This window comes from Elephas maximus, chromosome 6 (genome assembly GCF_024166365.1).
Source record: "Elephas maximus indicus isolate mEleMax1 chromosome 6, mEleMax1 primary haplotype, whole genome shotgun sequence".
In the NCBI taxonomy this organism is placed as follows: Eukaryota; Metazoa; Chordata; class Mammalia; order Proboscidea; family Elephantidae; genus Elephas; species Elephas maximus.
In genome coordinates this window covers 87,569,183-87,585,795 of record NC_064824.1, presented here as the reverse complement: position 1 = coordinate 87,585,795, position 16,613 = coordinate 87,569,183, and the positions used below count along the sequence as shown (strand labels likewise).

Below are 16,613 nucleotides of genomic sequence, written 5' to 3'. Positions count from 1 at the left end.
ACTGACATTTAAAAAAAAAGGTAGTGCTTTTAATGGCTTTTTGGGATAGGCAACACTTGTTCAAATATCTTGCTGAAGTACACTGTATCATGAGGTACGGGTAAGCCTAAGAAACTATACCTGAGACAACTGGCTAATATGTCTAAGGGATAGACCCAAAGGCATGAATCTACTGCTATTATATATCTAGGCTATTTTCTATTCTTATACTGAGTATTTGGCAATCTACCGGCTCTGAGGAAGTCAGAATCCTTAATGTACCACAAAGAAAAACAAATGTCCATCTTGGCAGAGTAATAGGGAAGAGAGGACAATGTCACTTAAAGAGTGACTACTCAATGCTTAACACTAGTCTCTTTATATGTCTACCTTATTCATCCTCACAACTCTACTAGGCAGCTAGTATCCCCATTTTAAATGTAATTTGAGGTGCAGTGGGGTTCAAATGGACTAAATTTCTCTCATTTTAAACAGGTATTTGAAGGCCTGTATTACTTCCTATATCCATAAAATGAATATTAGAAGTACCTGGAGAAGGCTTTTCAAACTACATCCAATTTTGGCACTAAGTATGCACACCAGAATCTAGCTGCACAGGGGCTTTTGTCTGCAAAAGGTTCCCTAGCTTTTTGTGACTAATGATTCCCGCACCCTACTGACTGTGGATTAAAAACTACACCTCTACACCTCATTGTGTCACCATCACTAGCAACATGAAATTGGAGATGGTTTTGGATCATAAGTACGGAACAAAATTATAACACACCCTTAAATAAATAAAATAAAGCTGACAAAAAGGAATTCTTACCTTGATGTTGTTTTCTTTTTGAAAAAATAAACAGACAAGTAAAAGTCCCGTACTGCTGCAACATATTCTCCCTAGGATTTCAAAGAGAAGATACTGTAACACTCACAAAACTGGATTCAATACAATAAATGGTAAAGACAGTCCGTGAGTTACAAATGTCTGACCTAGGGACAACTCATACCTAAGAATGGACTGCCGTAAAGCCTATTATATTAAAAATTGGAGTTAAATACAATGGTTCGTAATAACAAATGCACACATTACTTTGTGATGCTCGTGAAAACACTGTGCGGTTTGAATGGAAGTTTCTTAAGTGTTTTATATGCATTAAAAAACAAAAACAAAAACAACTCACTGTCGAGTCGATTCTGACTCATTAACGACCCTATAGGACTGAGGAGAACTGCCTCACAGGGTTTCCAAGGAATGGCTGGTGGATTCCAACTGCAGACCGTTTGGTTAGCAGCTGAGCTCTTAACCACTGCACCACCAGGGCTCCTTTATATGCATAGAAATGTAAAATATATACTATATACTAAGACATACATTTGGCCAACTGACACTAAATAAGAAATCACACGTATCTGTTGCAACTTACCTACAAATTCAACTTAAACACAGGTTCAGGAATGAATTTTGTTCATTACCTGGGGACTGCCTGTACTCTTTAAGAAATATTCTCATCACAAAAGTTAACACAGTACCAATAATTTGGTTTGGCAGATTAAGAATATATTACTATAAATGATACACTTTAGCTATAGAAAGGATAATGTACTTTTAAGATAATGACAGAAAATAAAAAGATCAGCTTTGGTCCTAAATCCTAACCTAGACTCTCTAGCTTTAAATAGAAAAAAAAAATTCCATTAAGGCATAATGTATATACAATAAAATGCAATTTCTGACATATATGCACACCCATACAGCCATCACTATGATCATGATTTAGAACGTTTCTTTCACCTCTGAACATTCCCTTGTGTCCCTTTCCCGCTGTTACCCATCGCACTGTCTCCTGCAACTATTACCATCACTATAGCTTATTTTCTGCCCTGTCTAGAACTTCGTATGAACACAGTGACATAATATACACTCTTCTGTGTCTGGATTCTTTAGCTCAACATTGTATTTTTGAGACTCATCCATCCTACTGTATGTATCGTCGTTAGTTCCTTTTTATTGTTGAGCAGCATTCCACTGAATAAGTGTATATTATAATTTGTTTATTCTCTTGATCAACATGTGATTATTCTCATTTTGGAGGTATCAGGAATAATAATCATTCTTGTGTAAGTCATTCTGTTCGTGTGTTTTTATTTCCCTACCTAGGAGTGGAATTCCTGGGTCATGGGAAGGTAGATTTTATGTTGCTCCACACCTTTGCCAATATTGATATTATCTGTCTTTTTAATTTTAGCTGTTCTAGTGTATGTGACGTGTTATCTCACGGTGGTTTTAATTTGTACTTACGTGATGGCTACTATGTTGAAGAATAGTAATAACGTTTAAATGTTAATAATGTTCAAGATTTTTCTCTACTCTGAGAAATTAACTCTTTCTAAAACAAAGCCAAATAATGCCATAAAACTTAAGGCTAAACACATGGCACCACAATGATACTCTGGGGTTTTGTTCATACTTGATTTAAAAATGGTAAGCGATGATAGAGGATGGCTAAATAAATCACAGTATGCTCATATAATGGAGCACTACACAGTTATTATCCCTGAAGAACATTTAAGTATACGCTTATGTTGTAATTTTAAATGGGAAAAAAATCAGAAAAAAGTCTTCAGATTCTAATTCAGTTTGGAAAAGTTATTTTATATACGTGTAAGAAAAAGACTAAGGGGCCCTGGTAGTACAGTGGTTAAGAGCTCGGCTGCTAACCAAAAGGTCGGTGGTTGGACTCCACCAGCCACTCTGTGGGAGAAAGATGCTGCAGTCTGCTTCCGTAAAGATTTCAGCCTTGGAGACAACTATTGGACACTTCTGCTCTGTCCTATAGGGTTGCTATACATCATTGACTTGGGTTTTAAGAAAAAGACTTGAAGGAGATTTCTCAAATATTATCATTGGTGATATTATGGATTTTATTTCCTCACTATATTTTTCTGTAATCCCCAAATTTTCTATAATGGGCATCTTAACTCTGGATAAAGTGGCTATTTTTTCTAAAGACATAGTCTAAAATAAAAAGAGTGGCTTTTACGTGGGACAAGCTGAAAAATACTGCACAAATGCCAAAACACTATTTTTTGAAGGGGGGAAATTAGAGGGTTTATAGGTACAATAGGCTAGAATATAAAAAATTAGGATGGTTCAAGAAAATCTATACCATAAATACATGTTAAAGCACTGAAACAGACTTTTTTAGTTGCTAACAAAAAATACAGTAAATGAAGGCAATACTAAAACAATTAAAATACTATGCTCAGAGGATAGACTGCAGGAAAAGATTTTATATACAAAAAATGAAAACCAACAAAACAAAACTTACCTCATTTCCAAAGGCTATGCACTTAGGTGACTGGTTTATATAATCCAAAACAAAGGATATCTCCTTGGCTTTTATTTCCTGGCTTGATGATTTTGGTAGCTTCACTGAAACCAGCTGAAATGTATCTAGCCAAAGGAAGCTATTATTAATACAAAGCTTCTTTAGAGAAAGTAAAAACATACATATATTCATATGAAACTGTTATCAGTACTCTAGAATTCATTTAATGCCATGTCTTAAAAAGTGCCTCCAAACGGGGCTCTCTGCTTGAATATACTTGTTTTAAATAGAAGTTTATTTCTACAACTCATATACATACATACATACCCTAAACATATATAGAAAGCAACTTGCATCTTACTGGTACATTCTACATTCCAAAGTACTAAGCTGTGCATTAAAATGGAGATGAAATATGAATACTGGTAACTGAACAGCCAAAAGCAACAAACCACCTGAGAGAACTTTCAGAAATGTTGGGCTTCCCACAACATTTACTGATAAATCTCCTTTTCCATAGTATCGACATGCTCCTCTCTTTACATCCTTTAAAAAAGTTTCTCAAGCAGAAATAACTCTGTATTACCATGCTACCTCACCTTCTTTGACTTTACAGTGAATAGAAAATTCTGTAACACACTGAACTATTTTTCCTGTTTTTTATGTCCTCTAAACTACTGATTCTTCCAGTGTTCTCACTCATATCAAAACTTACATGCCCAAGCTTTTAATTTTTGATTTTTCTCTCTAAACTTAGCCTTTCCTCAACACTGCCCTTTGTAGTAAATGACACCATCCTTTACCTAGCTGCTTAGACCAAATCTTTGACTATTCTCAAATCCCACATCGAATCATCAGCAAATTCTGTTAGTTGTACCTTCAAAATCTATCTACTCAGTGACAAAAAGAAAAAATAAATTAATTATATTATACCTGGTTTTTCTTTATTTATTGTTACAAAGACAGAATCCTCAGTGTGGGCAACAGTAAAGAGGGCATGAAGTTTATGTCCAACTATGAAAGTCTGAAAGACAAAAATCATCATCTTGATTATTGCTTGTTACCCTCTCTCTCCATAAAGCATTATGTTCCCTAAGGGCAGGGATTTTTATCTGTGTTGCTCACTGTTGTATCCCCTATACCAAATCAGTGCCTGGTCTATAAGACACTCAATACATATTTACTGAATAACCTTTCAAGGTTAATACATATAGATCTATCTGATTCTTTTTAACTATAGTATTGCTCCTTGGAAACCCTATGAGGCAATTATACTCTGTCCTATAGGGTCACTATGAATCAGAACCGACTTGACAGCACGTAACAACAAGTAGTATTATACTGAAAGAATGCGTCGTAATTTTAACCAGTCCCCTACCAACTGACATCAAGGTTATATTAAATTTCTCTTCCTACCATAACCAATGTTGCAGGGACTACATACATGCCATTATTTTAATGAGAGATTCTTCTAAGTGAGATTGCTGAAGAAAAGGGTAGGTACTTACTCATTTTCAGTTTTACTCCCACTGATTGTGTATGAAAGGGATTTACCTAGTGGCTTTTTTTTTTTTTTTTATTTAATCACTACGTTTTTTTCAACCTGCAATTTGTCTAATCTGACAGAACACAAGCTATGTCATTTGTTTTAATTTACATTTCTTTAGTTAAGCATCTCTTCAGGTTTACTGGCGATTTCTATTTTCTTCTGCTGATTATATATTCAAATCCTATGCTAATTTTTCTAGTAGGTTATTAGTTTTTTGCTATTGATTTTTAGGAGTTTTTTAATATACTACATATAGTATCCCTTGCGGATATTTTCTTCCAGTTTTATTAAGCCTTCTTTTAGTGAGAAGTTTAAAATTGTTCTTTTATGGTGCTTGAATTTCACAACTTTCTTAGGAAGGATATCTAAAGATTAGACACTGCAGAAGGAAACAATGTGTCTGTCATTAAAGTGTGCTGCCATTCCTTTTCACATAAGGAAAACTGAAGATCAATCCACGTACCTTTATCAAAATGCCATCTATATAGTCCCACAGCTTAATTGTGCCATCAAAGGAACAAGAATATAACTAAAAGGGCAAAAATAAAACAAAGTTGGTTAATAAAATAGAAATCCAATAAGATATCAAATGAAAAATTTAATGCTGCTATAGAAGACATTTTCTGTTTATTAATTTATTGTCAGCTTTAACGAGGTAGAGACTCATTTCGGTAAAATAAACAATCTCTCACAACCCTCTGGCGAAAGCAGATTCATCAATTTCAAGTTTTTAACTAAAACTGAGGAGAAAAAAAAGCCAAGGCTCTTTCTTCAGGATGGAAATGGTAAGGCAATGAGTTATGAAAATCATTCAAATTGTTGCTACTTCTCTCACAAACCCAGTTCCTTTTTATTGGCACTAAAGAAGTGCTTCTCAAATTATCAGAGAAGGAACTTTTTAAAATAACTTAATTTCTAATCCATCAAGGACCAAGACTTTTGTAAAATACAACAGACATTATTATGTGCTTGCATGCTGTGGCAAAATCAAAGTGTTACAAAGTTCAGGACACTCATTCTATACTTATCTCATCAAGGCCGATAACCAACAGCTCGTGGCACTGTTCCATGCACCATACTTTGGTAGTACCAGAAAGCCTCACTAACACATATTTATAATTTTGTCCCAGTGGATTTAGTTTTATTAAAGCCATTCTAGATTTTGTTGTTGTTTGTATTGTGAAAACACTTTGCTCAAAATGTTTATGAAAAATTTTAAGCTCTTTGAAAAAAAGTGACAGTTTTATGATCTATACAAATGGGAACATGGCTTCAGAAAATAGAAACAAAAAATGTTGGAGTAAGAAAATATTTACCCAAATAATTATATTAAGTAGAAAATATAATATTATAGTTACTACGTATAACGTAAGAATAATAAACATGAATCAGTAAGACACAAGTCAAACATATAACCACTATCAAGACAATGGTTAATGCACAACGGTTAGGTCCACAGCCTCTGCTCCCACCACCACCTCAACCAAACTTATCCATTACAATTGCTCTCCTCTAATTTTAACTTTCAGCCAAATGAAACAGATCTTTCATGCAATGCATATATGAGGTTTTTGTTTTGCTATAAAACTTGGTAACAGAGACTTCACAAATTTCAGTTTTAACGACAGGATACTTTTGCTATGAGGGTTCTGTCAAACCCTCAGAAGACAGCAAAGACAAAACGGGTGCTTAGGGCCTGTACAAGAGTTAATTGAGTTTCAATCAAGTGAGTTGATTTTCAAGAGTAGTTTATTTAATTTTAGAAGGAAAAACTTAGTGTCGATTTATGTCCTACTTCCCCTCAGATAATGCAAGGTAAATCCATTCTTAAGTACTACCTTCTAGGTTGGCCGAGACTGGTAATCCAGAAAAATGGAAGTTGGTCAAAAACAAGAGCAAGAGCAAAAAATTACAGAGAAAACTCTTTTGTAGCTTTGCTAAAACTTAAGAACAGAATTCTATTTCACTATTCTTGAATTCTGAGATACAAGGACTGCTTCTAGTGGGGAATGGGGAGATACGGACAAAACTAGATTCTGAAGTTTGTCCTGATTCACTAACTAAAGATGCACCAACTAAAGAAGCCCTTCTTCTTTTCTAGACACCTGCCTTAAGATTAGGTACCATCCACATTAACCCTGAAGAGCCTCAACTTTAAAAGGACAGATCCACCATGTTAATAGCTCTAGGCCAACATTTTCTGAAATGTGTTCCATTACTAATCTCTCAAGCTACTCTGAAGAAATCAAAGAATACAGAGGTCAAATAAGTTTGAGAAACACCAAGTACTACAGACGGGCAGTCCCCAGGTTATGAATGAAATCCATTGTTTTTAAGTCAAAAGTGTAGGTAAGTTGGAAAAGGTATATACAGTTCTTATTTAGCATCAGTCAGTCAAATGTTTGTTTTAGTGTGTAGTGTATATTTTACCTTTCTAAATGTATAGAGTGCTTAAGAAACACTCCTAAACCGTGCAATGCTTTCATGAGTGTCACAAAGTAGTGTGTGTGTTCGTTATTACAAACCACTGTGTTTAATTCAAGGTTTTAATACAATAGGCTTTATGGCAGTCCGTTGTTAAGTACCAGTTGTCCGTAAGTTGGATGTTCGTAACCTGGGGACTGCCCATACATCACTTTTGGATATTCACAATTCATATGAAAGCACCAGAGAAGTCCTACAATTACTAAATCCATTTAACTATTCTTAACCCTGAATTTTAGAAACTCATACAGACAAGGATCCCTTCTTTCAAATAATACTTATTAGCATCTTGTGGGACAAATGGGTCACAGAATATATCATGGCAAAGAAGTTCTAGGTGTGACCCTATTTTAAAAACAAAAAATATCCTGAATCAGGAATCAACAGGGCTAATTCCCTGCTCACGGCCTGAAAAGTTTACCAGCCAAGTTCAGCTCAAAGTTTGACACCTGTAGGTGGTTGTTGGGGTTGAGCTGGATTCCGGTGACCAGATCACTGTGCCCGTGCAATATGTGTACACATTCTTCTGTAGCTGTGCTATAAACTTTAATGAAGTCCCCGGAGACACAGAAGATATACCTGAAAATAAGAGAAAAATAAGTTTCACATACACTATAATGTTTTTGTCCATAATAAAACATAAAGAGGTTTAAGAACTCTTTATTCATATTTGTGTGCTGTTTTAGGCTATGGGGATGATTGTAAGGCTGATTAGTTCATTAACTCAGAAGAGCAGATTAAGGAAGCCAGTCTCTGCCCTGTTCCTTTGGGCACAGGCTGTACAGAATCATCCTGTGAAAACAGCCAACTTAACCAAGTTTTCTGTTCACCACATGGCTGCAGACACTGTGCTATGTGCTCACTTAGTTAGTATCAATTATTACTTTTCAGTGGCTCTGTTCCTAACAGCAGTGTCTTCCACGGTCCTCCAACTCATCACTTATTAGAGACACCAGCTAACAAATGCTAAGTCAAAGGCTCTGCTTCAACAGGGGAGGTCCAGGTCTCTTTTGTAGCAAAAAACAAAGACTTCATGACAGTTCTTCTTCTTGTTGCTAAACTGCTGGTTTGCTTTGGTGTTTCTGGGTTTGTGGCTTTCTTCCACATAGCAGAGGCTGCTGAAGTATTCAAAGTAGATAAGTTGGGGTAATATTTGTTTGGCTATTTTTATAACTGATGCCTTTGAATTATGGTGTTGGCGAAGAATATTGAATATACCACGCATTGCCAGAAGAACGGACAAATCTGTCTTTGAAGAGTATAGCTAGAATAGTCCTTAGAAGTGAGGATGGCAAGACTTTATCTCACGCATTTTGGACATGTTATTAAGAGGGACCAGATTCTGGAGAAGGATATCATACTTGGTAAAGTAGAGGGTCAGCGAAAAAGAGGAAGACCCTTAATGAGATGGACTCACACAGTGGCTACAACAATGGGCTCAAACATAGCAACAGTTGTGAGAATGGCGCAGGACCAGGGAATGTTTTCTTCTGCGTACATAAGGTCGCTATGAGTCAGAACCAACTTGACGGCACCCAACAACATTTTCATAATGGATATAACCACAGGACAAAGTCCAGAAATATAAGACTTCTAGTTATTTAAACAAAAAACGTTTGCTCAGTGCCTACTCTGGTGAACGCTTTTGTCATATACCGTAGAAGGTATAAATCTGACTCCTCAGCGAAGCTGGACCTTTTCTCTGTGCTCCCAAAGCATCATGTGCATAACTTTACCCTAATACTTTTCATACCACGTTGAAATTGCTTGTTTACATATATATCTATATATCCACTTTTCTTAATTGGCTATAAGCTCCTATAAGAGAGATCATATTTTTCTTTGATTCCCAATACCCAATTGAGTTTGTTGAAAAGAATTTGCCCAATCATCAAGGGTTTTATACACTGTTGTTGTTGTTAGGTGCCATCGAGTCGGTTCCAACTCATGGCGACCCTATGCACAACAAAACCAAACACTGCCCAGTCCTGTGCCATCCTTACAATCATTGTTATGCTTGAGCTCATTGTTGCAGCCACTGTGTCAATCCACCTCGTTGAGGGTCTTCCGCTTTTCCGCTGACCCTGTACTCTGCCAAGCGTGATGTCCTTCTCCAGGGACTGGTTCCTCCTGACAACATGTCCAAAATATGTAAGACGCAGTCTCGCCATCCTTGCCTCTAAGAAGCATTCGGGCCACACTTCTTCCAAGACAGATTTGTTCGTTCTTTTGGCAGTCCATGGTATATTCAATATTCTTCTCCAACACCACAATTCAAAGGCATCAACTCTTCTTCGGTCTTCCTTATTCACTGTCCAGCTTTCACATGCATATGATGCGACTGAAAATACCATGGCTTGGGTCAGGCACACCTTAGTCTTCATGGTGACATCTTTGTTCTTCAACACTTTGAAGAGGTCCTTTGCAGCACATTTGCCCAATGCAATGCGTCTTTTGATTTCCTGACTGCTGCTTCCATGGCTGTTGATTGTGGATCCAAGTAAAATGAAATCCTTGACAACTTCAATCTTTTCTCCATGTATCATGATGTTGGTCCAGCTGCGAGGATTTTTGTTTTCTTTATGTTGAGGTGTAATCCATACTGAAGGCTGTGGTCTTTGATCTTCATTAGTAAGTACTTCAAGTCTTCTTCACTTTCAGCAAGCAAGGCTGTGTCATCTGCATAACGTAGGCTGTTAATGAGTCTTTTTCCAATCCTGATGCCCCGTTCTTCTTCATATAGTCCAGCTTCTCGGATTACTTGTTCAGCATACAGATTAAATAGGTATGGTGAAAGAATACAACCCTGACGCACACTCTTCCTGACTTTAAACCAATCAGTATCCCTTTGTTTTGTCCGTACAACTGCCTCTTGATCTATGTAAAGGTTCCTCACGAGCACAAGTGTTCCGGAATTCCCATTCTTCGCAGCGTTATCCATAGTTTGTTATGATCCACACAGCCGAATGCCTTTGCATAGTCAATAAAACACAGGTAAACATCCTTCTGGTATTCTCTGCTTTCAGCCAGGATCCATCTGACATCAGCAATGATATCCCTGGTTCCACGTCCTCTTCTGAAACCAACCTGAGTTTCTGGCAGTTCCCTGTCGATATACTGCTGCAGCTGTTTTTGAATGATCTTCAGCAAAATTTGACTTGCGTGTGATATTAATGATATTGTTCTATAATTTCCACATTCGGTTGGATCACCTTTCTTGGGAATAGGCATAAATATGGATCTCTTCCAGTCAGTTGGCCAGGAAGCTGTCTTCCATATTTCTTGGCATAGACGAGTGAGCACCTCCAGCACTGCATCTGTTTGTTGAAACATCTCAATTGATATTCCATCAATTCCTGGAGCCTTGTTTTTCACCAATGCCTTCAGAGCAGCTTGTACTTCTTCCCTCAGTACCATTGGTTCCCGATCATATGCCACCTCTTGAAATGGCTGAATATCAACTAATGCTTTTTGGTATAATGACTCTGTGTATTCCTTCCATCTTCTTTTGATGCTGCCTGTGTCATTTAATATTTTCCCCATGGAATCCTTCACCATTGCAACTCGAGGCTTGAATTTTTTCTTCAATTCTTTCAGCTTGAGAAACACCGAGCGTGTTCTTCCCTTTTGGTTTTCCATCTCCAGCTCTTTGCACATGTCATTATAATACTTTACTTTGTCTTCTCAAGAGGCCCTTTGAAATCTTCTGTTCAGTTCTTTTACTTCATCAATTCTTCCTTTTGCTTTAGCTGCTCCATGCTCAAGAGCAAGATTCAGAGTCTCCTCTGACATCCATCTTGGCCTTTTCTTTCTTTCCCGTCTTTTCAGTGACCTCTTGCTTTCTTCATGGATGATGTCCTTGATGTCATTCCACAACATGTCTGGTCTGCGGTCGCTAGCGTTCAATGCGTGAAATCTCTTCTTGAGATGGTCTCTAAATTCAGGTGGGATATACTCATGGTCATGTTTTGGCTCTCGTGGACTTGCTCTGATTTTCTTCAGTTTCAGCTTGAACTTGCATATGAGCAATTGATGGTCTGTTCCGTAGTTGGCCCCTGGCCTTATACACTAACTGAATAAAATAATACTATTACAAAACAATGAAAGAGTAAATCTTCTGATGCTGCCTGGGGTTGTTACTACCCTATTTTATAATTCTAAGATACCTGACTTTTCACAAGTATCTTAGAAATCAGGATACATCTTACAATCAATGGTATCTTATAGCTGGTCAGGAATACCATGGCTGTGTGGAAACTGTCTAAGAAGATCAAGAATGTACAAGCAACAAAGCATTGAGATGCATTGTTTCTAAGTTGGCTGGATCTTCCTCTCTATTCCCATGAGCACCACAGTTCAGAGTGCATAATGGCTAACAGCAGGAAACACATTTGGATAAGTAGAGTTGAACTAGATCAGGGAAGGCCCTGAAGGCCAGACAGAAGACTTGTAGTTATGGGAAGGCAACAGAAAACTGTTACAGAGTTCTGAGCAAGACTAGAAATAAGTGTTAGGGTAGTAATGCCATGACAGCAACACTTTAGGGAAATTATATCGCAGCAGTATCCAGAATGATCTGCAAGAGGACAGTCAGAGAAATTAACCTTGCAGTAATTTAGGAACATAAAAAGTAAGGCAGTCTAGGAATTAAAAGGCAAGAATGACCCGCTGTTTCAGTTGTCCATACTGAAGCAACCCTAATGCTACAATGCATAGCACTGTGCAATGCAGTTGGATGTGACAGAATTGGTACTAGACTGGGAATCAGTAATGTCTGGTATGGGAATGCCAGGTACTTTCCTGCACGCCCATCTCCCCACTTACCTCACAACAACCCAGTCAAATAGGCAAAACAGTTTTAGTTCTAGTTCCAAGAGGGCCTAGTGACCAAGATGAAGCTGCTTAAATTCCATAATTCTGTTGGTGTACTATTTCAGCTTTCTTGATAAGCTCCTTTGAGGTAAAATACAAAACTACCCTATTCCTTTAGCTAGCCAACTCATTGTGGTGCACTTTAGATAACAGACATTCAAAAAATCCTTGATGAGTTCACCATGACCCTGTTAAGCTGCGAGAAGAGTCCATGGGTAGTACAAATTGGTAAGTGCAAGAGGCTGCTAACTGAAAGGTTGGAGTCTACCCAGAGGCTCCAGGAAGAAAGGCCTAGTGATCTACTTCAGAAAAATCAGCTACTGAAAACCCTATAGAGCACATTTCTACTCTAACACACAGAGGGTCACCATAGGTCAGTGGCAACTCGATGGCAACTGGTTTAATTTGCTAGAGAACTGGTTTTAATTAATTACTTCTACGTAGATAACAGGAGCCCTGGTGGCACAGTGGTTAAGCACTCAGCTGTCAATCAGTTAGTGGTTCAAACCCACCAGCTGCTCTGCGTAAGAAAGATGTGGCAGTCTGCTTCCATAAAGATTACAGCCTTGGAAACCCTACGAGGCAGATCTACTCTCTTACAGGGTCACTGTAAGTCAGAATTGACTCGATGGCAATGGGTATATACATAACAACAAAAAAATGTGTATCCCTAAACTCCTCAAACTTCAGTCCTCAATTTCAACTTGACCACTACCTATGACTAGGTTAAGAGATCGGCTGCTAACCAAAAGGTCAGCAGTTTGAATCCTCCAGCCACTTCCTGGAAATCCTAAGGGGTAGTTCTACTCTGTCCTACAGGGTCACTACGAGTTGGAAGTGACTCAATGGCAATGGGCTTGGTTTTCGGAGTTTAAACTCAATAGGGCCCAAACTGACCTCAATATCTCTCCCTGTTAATCCTAATCACAAAATCACTCCAAAAACCTGTCTCTTCCCTCCATCCGCAATGATGTTATCTTAGTTCAGGCCAAAGTCACTCTAGTTTGGATGCCTGCACTAGCCTTCTAACCCCTGGTTTTCACTCTTCTAGACTCTTATTCTACCATTTCCCTATGCCATATGCTGCAACTATACTGATAATACGTGTATGACCTCCCCAACTCCAAACCAAGCTCTTCCCTTTGCTGGAATGCCCTCCCTCAATGTCATTGGTGGGAGAAACTCCTGTCAGTCTTCCAAGATCTTACTACTGATGGGAAACTTTCACTATGTGAGTCCTTCTTCTAGGCCATGGCTGTACCTTGAGTATACTAGTCTACCCACCTCTCAACTCTCCAACACATATTATATAGTTTTCTACATGAGTTTTGTATTAATATTTTTGAAGAAACACAATCATGTTACATCCCTACCTTTACTTAGAGAATAAAAAACAAACAAAACAAATAAAAAACAAAACACCATCCTTGGACCAAACAACAACCAATACCTGTCTCCAAGTTCTCTTTCCAACTTCACTTCCCATTAGTTCTCTTCAGAGACCACTCCTACTAGCTAACTGCATCACAGGCTGTTCAATATAAATATGCCTCTGAGTTTGAACTGACTCAAAGACAACAGGTTTGGTCTTTACTTCTACCCTTCTTGCTTGTGCTGTCCCCCACCTGGAATGCCTTCCATCCACATCCCTTGGTCCAAATAACACCTACCCTTCTAGGTCTAGCCTAAATGTCACCTCCTCAAAAACCTCCATTTTCCCAGTGTGAAGTACTCTCCCCTTTTTATTTGCTTGCACGGTACCACTGTATGAAACATCTGTTACTCAGTATTTCTTTTTCCTCATTAGATTGTAATATTTGAATTCTCTTAGTTCTTGACATCTCATAATGTTATACATCGTAAGTATGACAAATATTAGAAGTGAATTTAGGGCCTGCAAATGAAACACACAACAGACCTCATAAGGAATAAGTTGTAGAAACAGTACACTGGAGAAGAAACTGGATTAGTGGGTATTAGCCTAAAGCGGCAGAATTTTGGCAAACTCTCAGAGCCTCAGTTTCCTTCTCTGATTCATGAGTATCAACAAAGCCCTTTTTAACTTTAAAGACCAAGGATTTGAATTTTCCTTATTAAAATTTCGAAAGGAATTTATGAAAGCTCCTTCAGTCATGTGTGTATTCAACATTTGCCATACACCCATATGCAAAATACTGTGGGGGATACAAACTTTCCTAAGATACTATTCCCACTCTTCTAAGACAGGGCTGTACTTAGTGCCATTATATTCTTACATTATTTGAAAAACTTATTACAATGTGTCACTTGTAGATTATGATAACGTAAGAGTAATGACGATGGTAGCTGACATACACTGACCTATTAAGTGCCACGCACCGTTTTACAAGTTTTACGTGTATTAAGGCATTTAATCCTTCAAACAACTCTATGAGATGTGTTACTATCCCCATTTTACAGAGAGACAACTGAGACAGATTAAGAAACTTGTCAAAGTCACACAGCGTAAGAACTGGGTTTCAAACTCAGGCAATACTTGGGTTTAACTTTTTATCCTGCACAGAGTCTACCATCAGTTTTCACACAAAGCTGCAAAAAGGTTGACTAAGTGCCTTATGTTGGGGGGGGGGTTAAGTATAGGAAAAGCGGAATCTTTAAAAGGTTCAATAATTCCAAGACACGATTCTATACCAAACAGTAAAGATACTCCTGGTGGTACCGAAAGCGCAGCGGACCACATTTCAGACACCACAACGCCAAGCCAATGAACACGTGGACCCGCCCCTGTACACCTCAATCTACCAGAAGACAAACTGTCCAGGGACGGGGAATCGAACCCAAGCCTGTGGTGCCAGAGGACTACTCTCAGAGTGCACCAGCTCCCTCGCGCGTGCTCTGGGGTCTCCGCTCACGCGCCCCTTCCCCAGAGCCCCGATCCGTAGGCAGGCGACATGAGACGCAACTCTGACAGTTCTCTCCCCACTGCCTCCCCTCCCCGCCCCCCCGGGATTTACGCCCCACAGCCGGGCCGACAAGGTCCCATACTTAGAATCCGCAGAGAAAACCGCTCTCCTAAAGTTCAACTCGCTGCCGCCACAGCGAACCACGCGGAGACTCGCCTCCTCCACCATCTTCGCGCAGACGCAGTTTTCCCGATCACTGGCCCCGAACTTCCTATACTGAGCAACAAAACTCTTACAGGGCTTCTCTAGCCAGAGCCTCTATGGTAGGAGCCGGCGCCCGTGCCGCCATCTTTTGTTTGGGCAACGTCAAAATAGGACGCCTGTGAAAAAAGAAAGCGTAAAACGCACAGGGTATATAATATACGGCTACGCTATAGTAGAGATACATCTCACTCCGGCCTTGTCAATCGAACTCTACAGATTGTTCCGCTACAAGGGAAAGGTGGCGCATAGTGAATCACGTGACCTCTCCTCCCACCGTAAGCCTCGCCTTTCTTGAACTACGATTCGGTCGCTTGGAGATGATGCTATAGTCTTGTGCCGACTGGTTCTTGGCTGCGAGTTTGGCTTTCTTGAGTGGGGAAAGTAGTTTTCTACTTCTTGCACAGCTCTGTGTTCCTCTCGGTAACTGCTACTTTGTTCTCGTCCTCTGAGCACCACATACGTTCCTACAGGATCTCTACAGCTCCGAGTGCCTTGCTTTTGCCTTTCTAAAACCTCCGACTGTAAAGTCTAGTGCATCGCATCCTTTTCCTTCCCCGTCAGTGTAGCTACTGGGGCAAATCTGATATTCGGCCTCACTGGCCAGGTTCTCCGTTTAGTGCTCCCTAGTTTGCTATGGGCTGTTTCATACGTGTTGCCTTGGTTTTACCCTCCTCCATCCTGATCTGATATTCTGCCTCACTGGCCAGGTTCTCCGTTTAGTGCTCCCTAGTTTGCTATGGGCTGTTTCATACGTGTTGCCTTGGTTTTACCCTCCTCCATCCTCCTCCCGTACCTGTGGGTTAGGTACCCCTGTACTCTCAGAGGATGTTTTTTATGCCTGTATCTCCAGTTCCTTGCCCCCCCACTTTTAGAATTATTGTAGTGAAAATATATATAACGAATCATTTGCCAGCTCAGCAATTTCTGCATGTATAATTCAGTAACATTGATTACATTCTTCAAGTCGTGCAACCATTCTAGCTGCACATTTCCAAATCATTCCACCACCATTAACATAACCTCAATGCCCCCAAAGCAAAAACTCTCCCTCCTTCCCCTTCTTTCCACACCTGGTAACCACAAATAATCCTTAGTTTCTATGTATTTGGTTATTTCATATAAATCAGATCATACAATTTGTCCTTTTGTGACTTTTCACCCAACATGTTTTCAAGGTTCATTCATGTTATGGCATGTATCAGGACTTCTTTTTATGGCTGAGTAGTATTCCATTGCATTTATATACCACAT

The 16,613-nt window shown here is 39.0% G+C and overlaps 2 protein-coding genes across 2 annotated transcripts in view; one reads left to right on the top strand and one right to left on the bottom strand.

The window, feature by feature from the left end:
* WDR75 (WD repeat domain 75) overlaps nucleotides 1–15,458 on the bottom strand; it is a 35,971-nt gene extending 20,513 nt beyond the window's left edge. The window contains exons 1-6 of the mRNA XM_049887659.1: nucleotides 15,241–15,458; nucleotides 7,794–7,923; nucleotides 5,324–5,389; nucleotides 4,245–4,335; nucleotides 3,312–3,436; nucleotides 809–879 (exon numbers count right to left, since the gene is read on the bottom strand). Of these exons, the coding sequence (XP_049743616.1) occupies nucleotides 809–879; nucleotides 3,312–3,436; nucleotides 4,245–4,335; nucleotides 5,324–5,389; nucleotides 7,794–7,923; nucleotides 15,241–15,326 (569 nt within the window). The 5' untranslated portion in view covers nucleotides 15,327–15,458. The remainder of the gene's footprint in view (nucleotides 1–808; nucleotides 880–3,311; nucleotides 3,437–4,244; nucleotides 4,336–5,323; nucleotides 5,390–7,793; nucleotides 7,924–15,240) is intronic.
* LOC126077915 (translation initiation factor IF-2-like) overlaps nucleotides 1–16,613 on the top strand; it is a 420,687-nt gene that overhangs the window by 322,081 nt on the left and 81,993 nt on the right. The window lies entirely within an intron of this gene.